Consider the following 17,171-nt stretch of genomic DNA (forward strand, 5'->3'; position numbering starts at 1 on the left):
CCACAGACTGAAGAAGATGAGATATTTACATATACACACAATAGAATGCAGCTCAGCCATGAAAAGAACGAAATTCTGCCATCTGCAGCGACGACGCGTACGGACCTAGAGAACACACAGTCAGTAGCCTAAGTCAGAAAGAGAAGAGCAGACGCTGTGTGTGTTCATCGATACACGTGGAATCTAAAAAAATGAACAGATGAATACAACAAAACAGAAGCAGCCTCACAGATGTGGAGTGACTACCAGTAGAGGCGTAGGGGCAGACAGGAGAAGGGAAGGAGGTGAGAGCCAGACTGCTGTGTATGTAACAGACAGGCTGTGCTGTGCTGTGCTTAGCAGCTCAGCCGTGTCTGACTCTGCGACCCCACGGACTGCAGCCCACCAGGCTCCTCTGTCCACGGAATTCTCCAGGCAAGAACACTGGAGTGGGTAACCTTTCCCTTCTTCAGGGGATCTTCCCAACCCAGGGATGGAACCCAGGTCTCCCTCATTGCAGGCGGATTCTTTACCAGCTGAGCTACCAGGGAAGCCGAAAGATAAGCTACAAGGAGCGTCGGTACAGCACAGGAAATACCAATATTTGGCAATAACTTTAAAGGAAGTATAATTTACAAAAATCTGAATCGCTATGTTGTACATCTGAAACAAATGCCGGAAATTTACTATACTTCAACTGGAAAAAAAGAGAGGTAGGGCAGCAGGCAAACAATAAGGGTAAAAAAGAAAGAAAAAGAGAAGACTCAGCAGAAAAACTAGGAGACTGGAAATACAAATAAAAGAGAAGAGTCCTGCTGGAGGGCAAAGGGAGAGAGGAGAAGGGATTGCCAAAGACAGATGCGCCCACTGAAGCTCTGCCCCACAGAAGCACACCGTCCCTGTGCCAGCTCGGTGGCACCTCTGCAGGACAGGGAGACCCTTCGGGCTCGAGGGAGCAGGCGAAGCAGAGCCCGGGCCAGGTGGGCTTTGTGCAGAGGGTCTCCGTTTTTAACAACAAAGCCCAGGGGGTGATGCGCAGCAGAGTCCCAGGGCTCAGGGCGGCAGGTCAGAGATGAGGAAGGAAGGGCTCCTGAAGCTCTAGCCACTCTTTCAGAAGACGATGTGCGTTACACTACCTTGTGGATAACCTTGGCTGTGGCTCGCTGACTTCCTCATGACTGCTCTTCCTATCAGGACTCCGGGAAGCGGGGGGTTGGGGGGGTCTTTCGAAGGCAGTGATGGCCCGGCTGCTGTGGCCAGGCAGCGATGGAGTATGGCTCTCCCGGGATTGGCTGTTTCTATCCGCAAGAAGAGGAGCAAGTCCAGGGCTCCCCTCCGGAGAGGACCACTCTTCCCTCGGGTTTTCTCACAGAGCCGCTTCGTCAACAAATGCTCTGGGCACAGAGTGTTCACAGACAGTGAGGTCACAGGGGGGCCTCCCACGGCTGCCCGGGCGAGGTCAGTGCTCTCAGAAGGTGGTCCTCCCTGCCTGCTCGGCTGAAAGGGGGACATGACAGCCACAAGGGGACTTGGACGGGGAGAAGAGCGATCGGGCGATTGGGGGGTCCGCGCCTCAGGCCGAGGGTCCTTCCGAGGCGGGTATTGCGTGCAAGCCACCATCCCGGAGGGCGTTTCATGCTGTGCTGTGCTGAGTTGCTCAGTCGTGTCCACCTCTGTGTGACCCCATGGACTGTGGCCCACCTGGCTCCTCTGCCCATGGGATTCTCCAGGCAAGAATGTGGGAGTGGGCTGCCCCGCTCTCCTCCAGGGGATCTTCCAAACCCACGGATCAAACCTGTGTTTCCTACATCAGCAGGCGAATTCTTTACCTGCTGAGCCATCACGTTTTAAAAACATATTCACTTTTAAAATTTACATAAAGTAAAATCCATAAAGCAAATCCATTTACATAAAGTAAAAATCCACTTCCCAGGTGGCTCAGCGGTAAAGAATCCGCCTGCCAACACAGGAGATGTGGGTTCGATTCCTGGGTTTGGAAGATCCCCTGGAGGAGAGCGGGGCAACCCACTCCAGTGTTCTTGCCTGGAGAAACCCATGGACAGAGGAGCCTGGAGGCCTACAGTCCACGGGGTCACAGAGAGTCAGACACGACTGAGCGGCTAAACAGCAGCAGCGAAATCCATGCTGTCTTTTGAAAAGCAGGCACAGGTGTTTCTGACAATAAATATCATTAGAATGATTCCATCTACTGACGAGTATTAACAGACCACGGCATTACAGATACGGACAGAGAAGGGGAGGGAAGTCTAAATTACAAAAGAAATCAACCAACCAAGAAATAGAACTTGGAGTTTCAGAAGTGGCATAGAGTGAAAATCTAAGAGAATTAAACAGACAATTTTCAGTTACTTAACAATCTCATCATTTCCATTAAGACATATTCTAAATGTAGAAAAGACACCTGAAGCAAATCCCTGCCTTGGAATAACAGCGGGAACCTTTCCGTGTGTGTGGAGACCTGGAGACCACAGGGTAGCTGGACAACAGACAGGAAAAATACATCTTGTTGGAATGAAACTGCTGAGCAAAGCCTGACACAGTGATGTCTCTCCTGACACAGCTGTAAATAAACCCAGGCAGAGAATGCTGGGACGTTACGAAATGGTCCCCTTGGACCTACCACAAGAGAAACTTTAATCTCTTATTATATGCCTCACTCTGCCAAAGAGAGTCAAATGATGTGCAATAAAATAGTTATGCTCAATAAAATAATTACCACAGAAACAGAGTAAGTCATAATAAAGCGCGTGGACAGAGGTGTAGAAAAGCAGCGGGGATCATCACGAGGGTTAATGGAGCGATTGTGCCTGAGCATTAAATTAGTGCTGAACTACCTCAGGACCAGAGTGAAAATAAAGACGTGACGACAGGAAAGAGGACTCATTTAAAGAGTGAGACACTTATTACTGGCCCTAAACTTTAAAGACAAAACAAAACACCCACAGGAGAGGTTATCTAGGGGAACAGGAAAGACCTTTGACCTAAAAGATACAAGTCTTGCATAATTCTTTCCCTGTCATTTAAAACGAAACTTGCTTTACTCTGAACTGAGGGGCATTAACGAGTCCTTTTTCATCACTGCGATCTTTATCTTTAAATGATCTTAATTCAAGAAATAATTAAAGAGGACCTCCCTGGCGGTCCAGTGGTAAGGAATCCGCCTGCCAATGCAGGCTGGATCTCTGGTCTGGGAAGATCCCACGTGCGGCAGAGCAACTGAGCCCGTGGGCACCGCAAGTACTGAGGCCCGTGCCCCTCAACCAGAGGGCAGCCCCTGCTTCCTGCAGCTAGAGAACGCCTGAGCAGCAGCCAAGACCCGGCTCAGCCAAAAAGAAAAGTCAGTAAATAAATAAAACATTTTAAAAAAGAAATAATCAAGAAAAAGTTCATTAAAATCTAGCCTAAATGTTCTTGCTTCTTCAGAAATCTCTCAAGTAAGGGAAAGACAGTCTTTGAATCACGGGCTGGACAGAGAGTCCAAGTGAAAGTCACATTTCCATGTGAGGAAAGATGGTGTTTGTTTATATTAAGGGTCTGCTTCACTTTTCAATTTCTTATTTGTGTTTTCAGAGCCTTTCACTGACGAGGATGGAACAGGAATTTCAACAGCTTTAGCCAATATTCAAAAGAACATTAGACATCAGAGATCTGAAGATAATTTAGGGGGAGAAACACACCTCAAATACAGAAAATTTACTAAAGATTACACGGAGAAATACATCCATTAACTGATTTTAGTGGAGGAAGACTTCAGTTTGGGGAGAGTGGAGAAACGGACAAGCGCTCGTTCCAACCACTCCACCATGCACTACATGCTTCTCTAAGGAAAAAACAGATGAGTGCTGATTTCTAAGTAGGAGAACCACTGCGTGACACTCTCCAAACGTAAAACGAAGAGAATGTCCATCAGAAGTTGATATGTACAGCAGCTTTTTAATGAGATCGACTTCTACACAAATAAAATAAGAGTATTTTATTACAGAGACAGCAATAGACTTGATAACAAAAACTGGTAGCAACTGCTGATCCACGTCTAGATTTATATTAAGGGACAAGAAAATCGGCACAGGGAGTGTTAAGGAGAAGTAGGTCAAAGCCAGGGCTAAGAGCTGAGGTCAGTGAGTCCAAATTTACACCAGATGAGACAAACTTAAAGAACAAATACACTTTGCTGAGTCCCACTGAACTGAATCTTCCCTTGTAGCTCAGACGGTAAAGCGTCTGCCTGCAATGCAGGAGACCTGGGTTCGATCCCTGGGTCGGGAAGATCCCCTGGAGAAGGAAATGGCAACCCACTGCAGTGTTCTTGCCTGGAGAATTCCATGGACAGAGGAGCCTGGCGGGCTACAGACATGGGGTCACAAAGAGTCAGACAGGACTTGGCAACTAAACCGCCACCACCGCCACCACTGAACTGAAGTCTGCAGAGCCGCAAACGGAAATTAAATACTTCTCTTTAAATGACAGTTGATTTAAGAAAAATTTAGTAAGTATGTATTATTTTTATAAGAAAACACAAGAAAGATAATTCTACCTGAAAAAAGAAAAAGCCACTCCAGATATACAATCAAGGAGTATATACATCTAGAGCCCCTTTCTTTACCCAAGGTGTCCTCATCCACACTATGAAGACACACGTGGCCTGAACTGAGTTCCCCAAATGCAACTTCATATAAGTCAAAGGCTTCTTTGCCTAGTTACAATAACTGTGCCTTTAAATCAGCTTTCCAGAGAACTGAACAGACAAGCAAACAAAACCCTCCCATGAACAGTCATCTTTCACTTAAAAACTTTTACCAGATTGGACACAGGCTACTTTGAACTCAGATGTGATTGTTGCTGTTGTTCAGTCGCCCAGTCATGTCAGACTCTTTGCGACCCCATGGACTGCAGCACGCCAGGCCTCCCTGTCCCTCAGCATCTCCTGGAGTTTGTCTAAGTTCATGTTGATTGCATCGGTGATGCTGTCCAGCCATCTCATCCTCTGACGCCCTCTTCTCCTGCCCTCAACTCTTTCCCAGCATCAGGGACTTTTCCAGTAAGTCAACTATTCGCATCAGATGACCAAAATACTGCAGCTGCAGCTTCAGCATCAGTCCTTCCAGTGAATATTCAGGACTGATTTCCTTTAGGACTGTCTGGTTTGGTCTCCTTGCAGTCCAAGGGACTCTCAGGAGTCTTCTCCAGCACCACGGTTTGAAGGCATCAATTCTTCGGCACTCTGCCTTCTTTATGGTCCAGCTCTCACATCCTACTGGCCACTGGGAAGACCACAGCCTTGACTATATGGACCTCTGTTGGTAGAGTAATGTGTCTGATTCTCAACACACTGTCTAGGTTTGTCATAGCTTTCCTGCCGAGAAGCAATCATCTCCTGATTTCATGGCTGCAGTCACCGTCTGCAGCGATTCTGAGCCCAAGAAGAGGATCTCTCACCGCTTCCACCACTTTCCCTTCTATTTGTCAAGAAGTGATGGGGCTGATGCCATGATCTTAGCTTTTTTAAAATATTTCATCTTAAGCCAGCTCTTTCACTCCCCTACTTCACCCTCATTAAGAGGCTCTTTAGTTCCTCTTTGTTTTCTGCCATTAGAGTGGTATCATCCGCATATCTGAGGTTGCTGATGTTTCTCCCACCTATCTTAATTCCAGCGTGTAGCTCACCCAGCCCAGCATTTCTCATGACGTGCTCAGCGTTTAGGTTAAACAGACAGGGTGACAGCAGACAGCCCCCTTTACTCTCCTCTCGATCTTGAACCAATCAGTTGTTCCATATGGGTTCTAACAGGTTGCTTCTTGACCCTCATACAGGTTTCTCAGGAGACAGATAGGATGGTCTGGTATTCCCATCTCTCTAACAGCTCTCCACAGATTGCCATGATCCACACAAAGGCGTTAGTGCAGTCGATGAAACAGAGACAGATGTTTTTTTGAAATTCCCTTGCTTTCTCTGTAATCCAGCAAATGTTTGCAATTTGATCTCTAGTTCCTCTTCCTTTTCTAAACCCAGCTTGGACATCTGGAAGTTCTTAGTTTGCATAATATTGCAGATTAGCATGTAAGATTTTAAGTATGACCTTCCTAGCATGGGAGATGAGTATAACTGTCCGATGGCTAGCACATTCTTTGGTACCACGCTTCTTGGGAATTGGGATGAGGATTGACCTTTTCTAGTCCTGTGGCCACTGTTGGGTCTTCCAGATTTGTTGACATAATGAATGCAAAACCTTGACGGCATCATCCTTTAAGGATTTGAATAGTTCTGCTGGAATCTGATCACATCCACTAGCTTTACTAACAGCAGTGCTTCTTAACGCCCACTTGACTTCGCACTCCAGAATGTCTGGCTCTGGGTGACTAACCACACTATCATAGTAATCCGGTTTATTAAGATCTTTTTTTATACAGTTCTTCCATGTATTCTTTCCATCTCTTCTTGATCTCTTTAACGTCTACTAGGTCTCTACCATTTTTATCCTTCCCATCAGTCCTGGGTGTTCTTTGGAAGGAATGATGCTGAAGCTGAAACTCCAGTACTTTGGCCACCTCATGCGAAGAGTTGACTCATTGGAAAAGACTCTGATGCTGAGAGGGATTGGGGGCAGGAGGAGAAGGGGATGACAGAGGATGAGATGGCTGGATGGCATCACTGACTCGATGGACGTGGGTTTGGGTGAACTCTGGGAGTTGGTGATGGACAGGGAGGCCTGGCGTGCTGCGATTCATGGGGTTGCAAAGAGTTGGACACGACTGAGCGACTGAACTGAACTGAACTGAACAGAGGCTCAGATGTGATTAACCCTAAGTCTAAGCTAGCCATGGTATTTGGAATGTGACTCCACTGAAAAGATGCATTCTCTGCAGACGCAGAATTATACTGGACAAGGCTGAGGTCAGAGCTAGGGTTAACACACCAGCCTTATGTGACCTTTCCTTAGATAACACGTTCCTAGAGTAAATGCATCCTCCTATGGAGGACCAGGGTGGCTGGCACTTTTGTGTGTCTTTGCCCCAGAGAAGCAGGGTTATTTGTTCATACACTGTAGCTGGGTGCTGTTTTCTAGAGTTCTTCTTCTGAAAACCCAGTGCTGACATCCAAAGCTCAATATAAAGACATCTCCTTGGACTTCCCTGGTGGCACGGTGGATAAGAATCCACGTGCCAATGCAGGGGACACGGGTTCAATCCCTGGTCTGGGAGGATCCCACAAGCCCAGGGGCTGAGAGCCTGGGCTCTCTAAGAGAGAAATCTCTGCTGTGAGAAGCCCCTTATCGCGATGAAGAGGAGCCCCACGTGCCACAGCGAGAGGAAGCCCGTGCACAGCAACCAAGGCTCAGTGCGGCCAACAAAAGAGACTGTCCGGTTAAAAAAAAAGACCTCTCCGTTATACAAATTTCTCTCGTGGATCTGAATTAGAGTGTGGATGACTGCGTTTCCACCGTGGGAGCTGGTCTGCACAGAAGTCAGGGGCTGGGGTCTGGGGTGATGGAGGGGCTCTCCAGGGACGTGATGTCACCCCACAAGGGCCCGCCTGCTCTCTTGCCCGCAGGCACACAGCAGCAGGCTGCTGTCAGTGGGCGCAGGCACCTCAGTGTCGCATGGTTGATGCGGGCGATGGGGGAGCTTCCCTGACAGCTCAGTTGGTAAAGAATCTGCCTGCAATGCAGGAGACTTGGGTTCGATCCCTGGGTTGGGAAGATACCCTGGAGAAGAGAAAGGCTACCCACTCCAGGATTCTTGCCTGGAGAATCCTATACAGTCCATGGGGTCACAAAGAGTCGGACACGACTGAGCGACTTTCACATCACTTTACCTCATAGGAAAGGCAGTGTTGAATTAGGGGGAAAAACTCTTGCACTTTTAAGAAAAAACATATGGGGAATTCATCATTCAGGTTTAAAAATGCTTCACTTGCCTTCTTCATGGAATGTTCTCCAGCAGAAGGTTCTTCAAATACACCTAAAATATGGTGATTTGTTATTTTCCGCCAGGAACACACCTGTCATTGAGAGACATGTGCCTGTGGTTTAAAGGAAGGCCTATACTGCTCGGTGTTCAAAGTCCTCACTAACATGACACAAACCAGAAATTCAACACCCATAACAAGCACTGGGCTCAAGGATCTCTTAAAGGACAAACAGACACAGGAGAAAAAGAGAAAGACGTTATTGCTGTTGGGTAGGAATAATTAGTCTTACATTTTAGAAGCATCTTCTTTTTACAATAAGAATACTCCATGTGCTGTTACTGACGGCCCCTTACCCGGGTCAGATATTGACCGGAAGGTGAATTAGAAAGGAAGAAGTTGGGACTTCCTGGGTGGCCCAGTGGGCAAGGATCTGCCTTGCGGTCCCCGGTCATGGAGCTGCGACCCTGCACGCCTTGGAGGGACGGAACCTGCGAGCCGCAACCAGAGAGCCCGCGCACCTCAAGGACAGACCCTGCAGATCAGTGAGGATCTGAGTGCTGTAATGAACACTCGACGCGGCCAAAAAGTCAATAAATACTGAAAGCAGCAAGCAAGGGGAAGCACGGACGGCTCCTGAGCTGTGAGGGGGCTGGGCGCTGGTGGGCTTCCGTGAAGTCTTCAGGCTTTCCTAACCACAATATTTTCCCAAGGTATCACAATCTCAAATACTCAAATTAAGAAGGCAAAACATTAAATCACCTAATGTTTCATCTACACACAAGTGAGTTTCTGGGCAATTAGAGGATTTTTATTAAACTTTTCAGAATTATAACATTTCCATATTAATAACAATAGGGTAGCATTAACAATTTGAAACGGGTGTCACTTAAATAGCTTATCTTCATTTCTCCTTATAAAACAAGACTTTCTTCAGTGGCCTACCTTCCACATTCGTTTCTGAAGGGCGCAACACACGCTGCACCCTTCAGAAATGAGTATTAATCCTATTTATGCACGAAAACCTGTGCTGAAGCTGACGGTTTCCTTTTCTTTTAAAAAGAGTTACCATGAAAATGAATTGTAGAAAGCAGTACTATCTGAGACTACTCAGCCCGTCTAAAAACGTACTTGCCAACCTGTAAAGATACCCCAACCCCAATATACAGGTACGTTTTGAATCTAGATTAGGTGAGGGATACATTAGGGTTCGTTATAATAATTTTCTCTATTTTTCTGAATGTGAAAAACCCACTTTCACTCCTTTCCTTGATAAAGCAGAGTCTCCAGGGTGCCCAGTCTAAACGTTTACCAATGTTTCCTATGAGTGCTTAGAAGGATTGGGTCTTCACTCCTGTAAAATTTCCACAGTTCATTAAAAAGGCCTGCTAATCAGGCTAACCTTCTTAACTGCACTGAAATGATGAGACTTTGACTGGACACGCTGTCCAAGGACACACCAATCAGACTCCTTACAGAGGATGAGGGGACGACCTCATAATGGTCGAGAAGAGAGCGGATTGGACTGCCCCCCGGGTCCGCTCCCCGCTTTAGGAACGCGGAGAGCAGCTCCTCCTGGTCAGAGAAGGAAGCGGAGGCCAGAGAAGCAGCTGATGCCAAACCTAAGGATGTGTTCTCCTTGCTACCACCAGCAGCTTCCCCGACCGCCCTTTGCTTACATTGAGAAGGTGAAACTTCACTGGCACATTCTAAGTTCAGCTCTTCCCATGTGTCAACAAATATAAAGCCTAGTTTTCGCCATTTTAAAAGAACCAGACCTACTAAGGCAATGGATTTAACTAGGAAAGCAACACAGCTTTGGAAGGTTAGGATTTTTGGACAATGATCTATCAAAAAATAATAAACAGCCAATGTTCTTTTTAACCTAGGCACTTTGGCTGTTCAGGAAAGACAGCAAAGAGATGGTTGTGTTAGAGAAACACTAACTTACACCAAGGAGAAACACTCAAGGTTAGCACACTGTGCCTTCACCTCTCACCTACACGCTGAAGCCCCCAGGCCTTTCCTGCCAACTCTGTCTCAAAGACGAATCCTTTTCACTTGTTTCACTGCACGGCAATCCGAAGTCTAAACCCATGGTTAGATAACTTAAACTCTCCTTTATCATCCTGTATTTCCTGGAAAGTCATTCAGCTGGATCTTTCAGTTTCATTGTTAAATACCAAAATACCTTGTAAAACAACTATAAAGCCTGCCTTTCTACAGAATGACAAAGTAGGGAAACAATCCGTCACATTTATAAATATATAGATCAAGGTGAATATCTCAGAATTGTTATTTTCTGTTTTTTTAAGCCTAATTTATGATGGTATAGAATAATTTCTGTGAAACTTCCTTAATTCACACAACTGAAATACTATTTTCTTTAATGATGCACACACCCCGATTTTATTCATCCTTCTCAATGAAGCCTCAGTTTTTCTAGAGCCTCCACACCCTACACAGCATGTTTCCAATCTGATCTGAGTAAGCCTATGGTCGCCACGGGAGCAGGGTCCCCAGGAGGCAGCAGCGACTCCTGAGCCAGAACCGAGGCCCTGCACACAGTACATTTTGTGGACTTTATTCACTCTCCTGGTATTTAAAATACCAGGTAGACTGATTTAACTACATACAACTACAGCTTTGTTCTTCTTGTATAAGGTGTCCGAGAAGATAAATGACTGCAAATTATAGACCATATCCATATTTGGAAGTCCTGATTAGAATGACTTTTGGAAATCAGCACGTCATATTCTCAGAGGGAAGCCAATTTTCACAAAGAAAATAGCTTGAAGTTAGTGTATGTTGTACCATCTCTGTCTACTTTTTAAGTTTCTCGCGTGAATAAAAAGTCAAAGGCATCAGAAGAAATCTGATGTCTACACAGCCATCTGTAATGTCTGTTTTAGAAAAATCAACGTTTCTTCTTGGCATTCCTGCTAAAATAGCCTGCTTTGAAAATAGGTAGGTTATCACTTTTGCAGTTTTCTCTAAATTTCAGTGAAATAAATTATTCTCTGCCAGTTCTCAAGTGCAGGAGTAGAAAGGTTTGTGTTGCTGTCGTAAGCAATGGAATCCTCTTAAATTCCATTTATGTAGCTTTCATCAGTCTAACAGCTCACCACCTTAGTGTAAATAATGACACAAACATCTCTGTGTTAAAATAATTAATCCTGTCTCCACCACTCAGCAGTCACTAGCAACTAAAATTTTTAAATATTTAATAGCAACACAATTTACTATGTAACCATAACCAGGTCAAAGACAAGCAATTAATAACGATCAAAGTTAAGATATCTGAGACGACTGGTGGATAAGGATTGTATTTGTTGTTTACATTGAACAGTCTGTAAGAGATGTGAAACCAAGCACAGTGATGCTGGGGAAGGGGGGCGCTGGAACACCATGGCCAGGCCACGGGGAGAGGTTCCTTCCTCCACTGAATCCGTCTGCAAGGACCAGAGCTCCTACCAACGACACTGCACTGCGTGTACCCTCAGCTTCCTCGCTGTGTTAAGACAGAGGGTTAATTCGCTGCTGTTCTTAGATCTACTTGTTCTAATGAAGATCTGCATAAATCAAAGACTGGGAGTAACCAACCCCAGATTCTTATTTGGGACGTGATGGAGGGAGGGGGCGAGTGTGATGTTTGTGGGTGCACTCAGGGCACCTTCTGGCCTGGCCGGGGCAGCTCTGCCTGCTTGAGAAGTGGAGGACGAGGACCTCATGGCTGTTTATGGATGCGGGGCCCTGCTGTCCAGGCTCTCCGCAGGCAGCCTGTGGTCTGAAGCAGGTGACCGCGGATGAGATAAAGGGTGCATTTGCAAAGAACTCAGTATGGATCTTTAAAAGGAAAGCATGTATAGAAAATTCATAATCGCCATTTCATTTTCTTATGCCTAAAAATTTCTGGCAACAATTCCTCAATATCAAATACTCTGTTTTCCAACTTTTGATTATCTCCTAAGAGCCATGTCTTGGGGGGAATTTTTTTCACAGTGCAGCATCAAAATCACATTATGAATCAAATAACTTCATCAGAGGACAAGAATCTCATGACATCTCCTGAGGCAGGCACTATCATTAAACCTGTTTTACAGACAAGAAGACTGAGGCAGAGAGGAGTCAGTAATCTGATGCTCACAGTCAGAATCACCGAGAAAGCTTAGCAGCTAAGCAGAAATTTAGAGCAACAAAAGGCCTGGATGGTTCTATTAAGAACATGCAACAGAGACAGAGGCTTAGGTACAAATGAACTCAGAGTGTGGAACAAAAAAGTTTATAACCACCAAGCTGTCTTTCCAAAATTTCCCCGTATTATGAAATGCCAGCATCTCCCATTTCAGCACTTAGGGAAAAACAACAGCAACAATGGAAGAATCAAACAAGGTCATAACCCTTTCAAAAGCCGCAGGAGCGCAGCAGAAAGGAGAACTGAGATTAGTGAAGCGATGCCAGATGATACGAAGATTCATGAAAAAGAGATGAATATTTCTGGACACTACTCTGTGAATAAAGCCTCTGGGACAGGAAACTGCTGACCTTTTTTTATTTCATAATTGTCAGTATCCTCAGGATAGTTCGTTTTGTGTGAGGGAAAGCACCCATTATTAATAGTTATAGGCCTGAAGACCATTACGCAGGCAGATTTTAAATAACAGATTTTATATAAAGGATATGCTAAAACAGCTAAGCGTTTGAAAAAGCCACAAAACAGCAAAAACAAACTTTAAAAGATGAAATTAAGTAGAAGAGAGCTTAAATGTTACATATGCTTGACAGAGTGTTTACAAATAGGAGCGTTCCATGAAAAAATGGAAATGTGTTTACAAGTGTAAACTTCAGCGACTCCTGGATGAAACCGTGCTTACTGCGCAGGACCGCCGTCAGGGGAGCCGGGAGGCTGCTGCTGACCTTTGTTTTTATCAAAAAAACATTTATTTATTTCGGCTGCACTGGGTCTTAGCTGCAGCAGGAGGGATCTTTAGTCGCAGCAGGAGGAGCCGGTTCCTCAGTCAGGGATGGAAACCGAGCCCCCAACACTGGGAGCGCGGAGTCTCGCCCCGGACCGCCAGGGGAGTCCCTGGTGCGGAGCTTCGGGCTTCTCAGCCTCTACCGCTCCGGCTCTCTGTCCTGGCAGCGGTCACGGCCACCCGCCGGCGGCTAGCCCTGCCTGGGCAAGCAGGCGCCGCGTCGGGCCCAGGGGCCCCCTGCCAAGCGTGGCCAGCCCACGGAGGCCCGCAGGGAGACCCCCACCACGGCCCCGGGACCGAGCGCTCGGGGCACCCTCAACGGCCTGCGCGCTGTCGGACACCGCCCTCTGAGCGATCCTTCCCCAGAGATGAGAGGGTCTCAGCACTCCTAACACACAGCGTTACAGTTTATGGACGGAGGAATTCAGGGCTAGGCTTTCTTCAGATGAAAAGTCCCAACGTGTCAGTTGCCCAGGAGGTGGTGTGCGAGAGAGCCTTCAATTCTACCTTCTCTCCGTTAAATGCAGCCTCCTGGGCTCGGATCGCATCTCATGTTTGTACATCTGGAGTCCTAAATACTCTGGGAAATAACATCAAGAGCAACCCGTTACTGTTTATAATGGGTTTTCACATACATCATCTCGTTTTAAACTCACAGGAATCCTGTGACTTAGGTACAGCTGAGGATAATCTCTGTTTTATACAAGAAATGGAGGCTGAGCAAAGTTAAACGGCTGGTACAAGGTCACATCGGTAATAAACAGTGGAGCTGGTTTTGAAATCTGTATTTGCTGACTCTATCAAGCAAGACATGGTGTGTAGCCTTACCCTGAAACACTTGCTTTGAAAGGGCCAAATTCTTGGAAGAGATAAATATAAATTAAGAGAAAAGTATGAAAAAAGATGACACCCTCGCCCCAGTTTATGTAGGAATAAGAATGATAGCCCTCACAAAGTTGGTTAAAACCTGTGTCTTTATTGCAAAACCTACTTCTGAGCTGACAGCATTTCTGGTGTGAAAACAGCTGCATGGATTCAGTGCAGGAAAGTCGTTATTCATATCCTATTAAACCTACATTTGTGATCACGTGAAAATAGGCCAGATTGAAGTTCAACATAAATCTGGAGAAAAAAATTGACAGAGAATGGATGGAAGGGTACCAGAAAACAATGTGAAATAAACCCACCGAACAAAACAATGGACATTTTGACTTGTTTGGGGTAATTTTTTTTTAAGACTCTAGAGGTGTGAACATAAATATACATATAATGATGTACAAATTAGAAATCTTTTTTTATGTGTTAAAGGATGAACATTTAGTTTGTTACCATGTACTTTACAGATAAGATTCTATTATGATACCAGATAAGCCATCTCTAGTTGGTGAAACTTAAGGAACATTGTTAGCTTTAGGCTTTTTCTTAATATTCATAGCATGATCTTCAAAATCTGTTTATGTGATTTTGTTTCCATTAAGGATGATTTTTATAAATGCTTTTTTTTTTTTTCCTGTGGAATGTATCTGTAATTTCCTGTGACACAGAAAAAGAAAACTAATTTATGGAACAGAAACCTTTCGAGTGCTGAGAGAAGGCTGTTCGGGAACGCAGGAGAACAGTCAGGGTGACGGGTCCATTTCTGTTAATGTGGTTCCCACTAGGGTAAGGCTGTCTCTTGGCACAAGTGTCCTAAGTGTGACCTGATGCCTTATTCTATGTATATTCCATATATAAGAAATTTACCTTGTGGTCAAAACTGCCTCATAGATAGTAGAGTCTCAAAAATTTATTTTTCTTTCTTTCCCTGAGATACAATTGACACACAAAACTGAGTTTAAGGTGTACAGCATAATAACTTGACACCAAAAGTTTCTTGAATAAGTGACTTACCTCTCAAAATAAATTTTTTCTCTAAAAAACACTGCCCTCCAAGTATCAGAATTACTTTCTGGGAAGTGCGGAGGCAGATTGTAGTCCTGTGGTGCAACATTTCCCAAAGGAAATACCACATACAAGATAAGTGTTTTGATGACACAACCTCCAAATGAGGTTACACACCATCATACCAACAAATGGGATTGAAACAGGAATAGTGAGATTGAAAGAACAAAGTGTATGTTCAGTTTTAAATTCGTGCATCACGGTTGAACTACACAATCTGGCATTTGGTATAAATTAACTAAAAAAATTTTATAATCTTGCACAATTATATTTTAGTTTCTTGGTGTTAAGAGCATTGATTTGTTATATATAGTTTACATGTATCACAATTTAACTAAATGTTTTTAAATGTCATTAAAAATAATTTTTTACTACTGAAAAACAGCAAACATACAAAGATGGAAAAGATGACAATTTCTACACGCTTTATTAACCAGCCCGGGTCCCAAGAGAGATCCTAGTTCCCACTTGCCATTTCTCTCTTGTCTGAAACTTCGCTTATCTATTGAGTGCATTTCCTGAACTTGGAAGACGGAATCCCAAAAAGTATTAAGACTATTAATTAAACACTGAAAGAAGAACTTCTCACTGAGAATATCGATGAAAACCCCAATGAAAACCCTTTGGACTTCTGTTATTTTCCCCCCAAATCCCCAGATACGTAAACTATTGGCAGTTGGCTTGTCTCTGAGCTAGAAGCGGCTGGGCAGAGCCGCGCACTCACACACCCAGGAAGACCCGGAAGGAGAACTCGCGGCCGGAAGCACACCAGCAGGCAGGGCGTGGCCACGGCCCCGCTCGCGGCCCTGGGAGGCAGCGTTGCCCTGCTGCCTTGCCCGGCGTTTCCTAGCTCAGGAGCTTTTCGGCTCTTAACGGCTTGGCTCGTAAGGACGCGTGGTTATGAAAATGCCAAATGGTGACCTCTCCGTGGTGCTGCCTGAGGGGCTGTCGGATTTTAATAGTCCTCATCTCTCAAACGAGCATCTTCTGGTGGGCATCTAATTAAAGATTGCCAAGTCGCTTCAGTCGTGTCCGACTCTGTGCGACCCCATGGACTGCAGCCTACCAGGCTTCTCCGTCCATGGGATTCTCCAGGCAAGAACACTGGAGTGGGTTGCCATTTCCTTCTCCAAATTAAAGATTAGGCTATTCAATTTGAATTCCTATTTATGATTTGGCAGAATGTGAGGCATTCTTTAAATGCACTTCCCCATATAAAATGATTTTTCATTCACTCTGATTACACACTGTGCTTTCTCGTTTTTGGCAAATAATGGGTTTTAAAAAGACTAATGACTGGACTACACTGAAAAAGAAAGGAGTTACAAATGATGGAAATTTAAAATCAATAATAATAAAAGTAACCGTGCCAGTGGTGGTCCTGGTGGTAAACAGCGGACCGAGGGCTGATGCTGCAGCCTGGCGTGGCTCCAGCCCTCCGCCGCTGGGAATCTTACCGGGGTTGCAGTCTGTCAGGAGGGAGCAGATGGACAGGAGCACTTTAGAGATGGTGAGGGCCGGGCTCCAGTTGTCCTTCAGGATGTCCAGGCAGATCACGCCTTGGCTGTTGATGTTACAGTGATAGATCCTGGTGCGGAAGGTGACCTAGAAGAGAACACACAGCTGCGTGAACACCACGCCGCTGGTCTACTTTCATCTTCAAAAAGTTCTGTTGGGAGTACAGCTGACTTACAAGATTGTGTTGGTTTCAGGGGTACAGTCAAGTCATTCAGTTATACATACACATACATTCATTCTCTTTCAGATTCTTTACTCATATAGGTTATCACAGAATATTGAGTTCCCTGTGCTATACAGTAGATCCTTGTTGGTGATCTACTTTATATATAGTAGTGTGTGTATGTTAATTTCAATCTAATTTATGCTTCCCCCTCACCCCCAATCCACTTTGGCGGCCGTAAGTTTGTTTTCTATGTCTGTAAGTCTATTTCTGTTTTGTAAGTAAGTTCATTTGTACAACTTTTTCTAGATATCTACATATAAGTGATATAATCTGATATGTCTCTGACTTACTTCATTTAATATGATAATCTCTACATCCATCTATATAGCTGCATGTGGCATTATTTCATTCTTTTATATGGCTGAAAAATATTCCAGTGTGTGTGTGTGTGTGTGTATATATATATTTAAAAACCACATCTTCTTTATCTCTTCCTCTGGGCATTTTGACAAAGGAAATGGCAACCTGTTCCATTGTTCTTGCCTGGAAAATTCCATGGACAGAGGAGTCTGGTGGGCTGTAGTCCGTGGGATTGCAAACAGTTGGACACAACGGAGCACATACACACACACACACACACAACACACACACACACAACGTACAC

The 17,171-nt window shown here is 44.9% G+C and overlaps 1 protein-coding gene and 1 long non-coding RNA gene across 3 annotated transcripts in view; one reads left to right on the forward strand and one right to left on the reverse strand.

The window, feature by feature from the left end:
• The window catches only part of UBE2E2 (ubiquitin conjugating enzyme E2 E2), a 372,646-nt gene that overhangs the window by 36,754 nt on the left and 318,721 nt on the right, over positions 1 to 17,171 (reverse strand). For both annotated transcript variants that reach the window (XM_061404726.1, XM_061404727.1), the window contains one exon: positions 16,281 to 16,428. In XM_061404726.1, coding sequence (XP_061260710.1) covers positions 16,281 to 16,428 — 148 coding nt within the window. The remainder of the gene's footprint in view (positions 1 to 16,280; positions 16,429 to 17,171) is intronic.
• Positions 9,331 to 10,795, forward strand: LOC133240101 (uncharacterized). The gene is made up of 2 exons (XR_009734110.1): positions 9,331 to 9,594; positions 10,571 to 10,795. It is a non-coding gene; the product is annotated as an uncharacterized LOC133240101 (long non-coding RNA).

Source organism: Bos javanicus, chromosome 27, assembly GCF_032452875.1.
Source record: "Bos javanicus breed banteng chromosome 27, ARS-OSU_banteng_1.0, whole genome shotgun sequence".
Taxonomy (NCBI): Eukaryota; Metazoa; Chordata; class Mammalia; order Artiodactyla; family Bovidae; genus Bos; species Bos javanicus.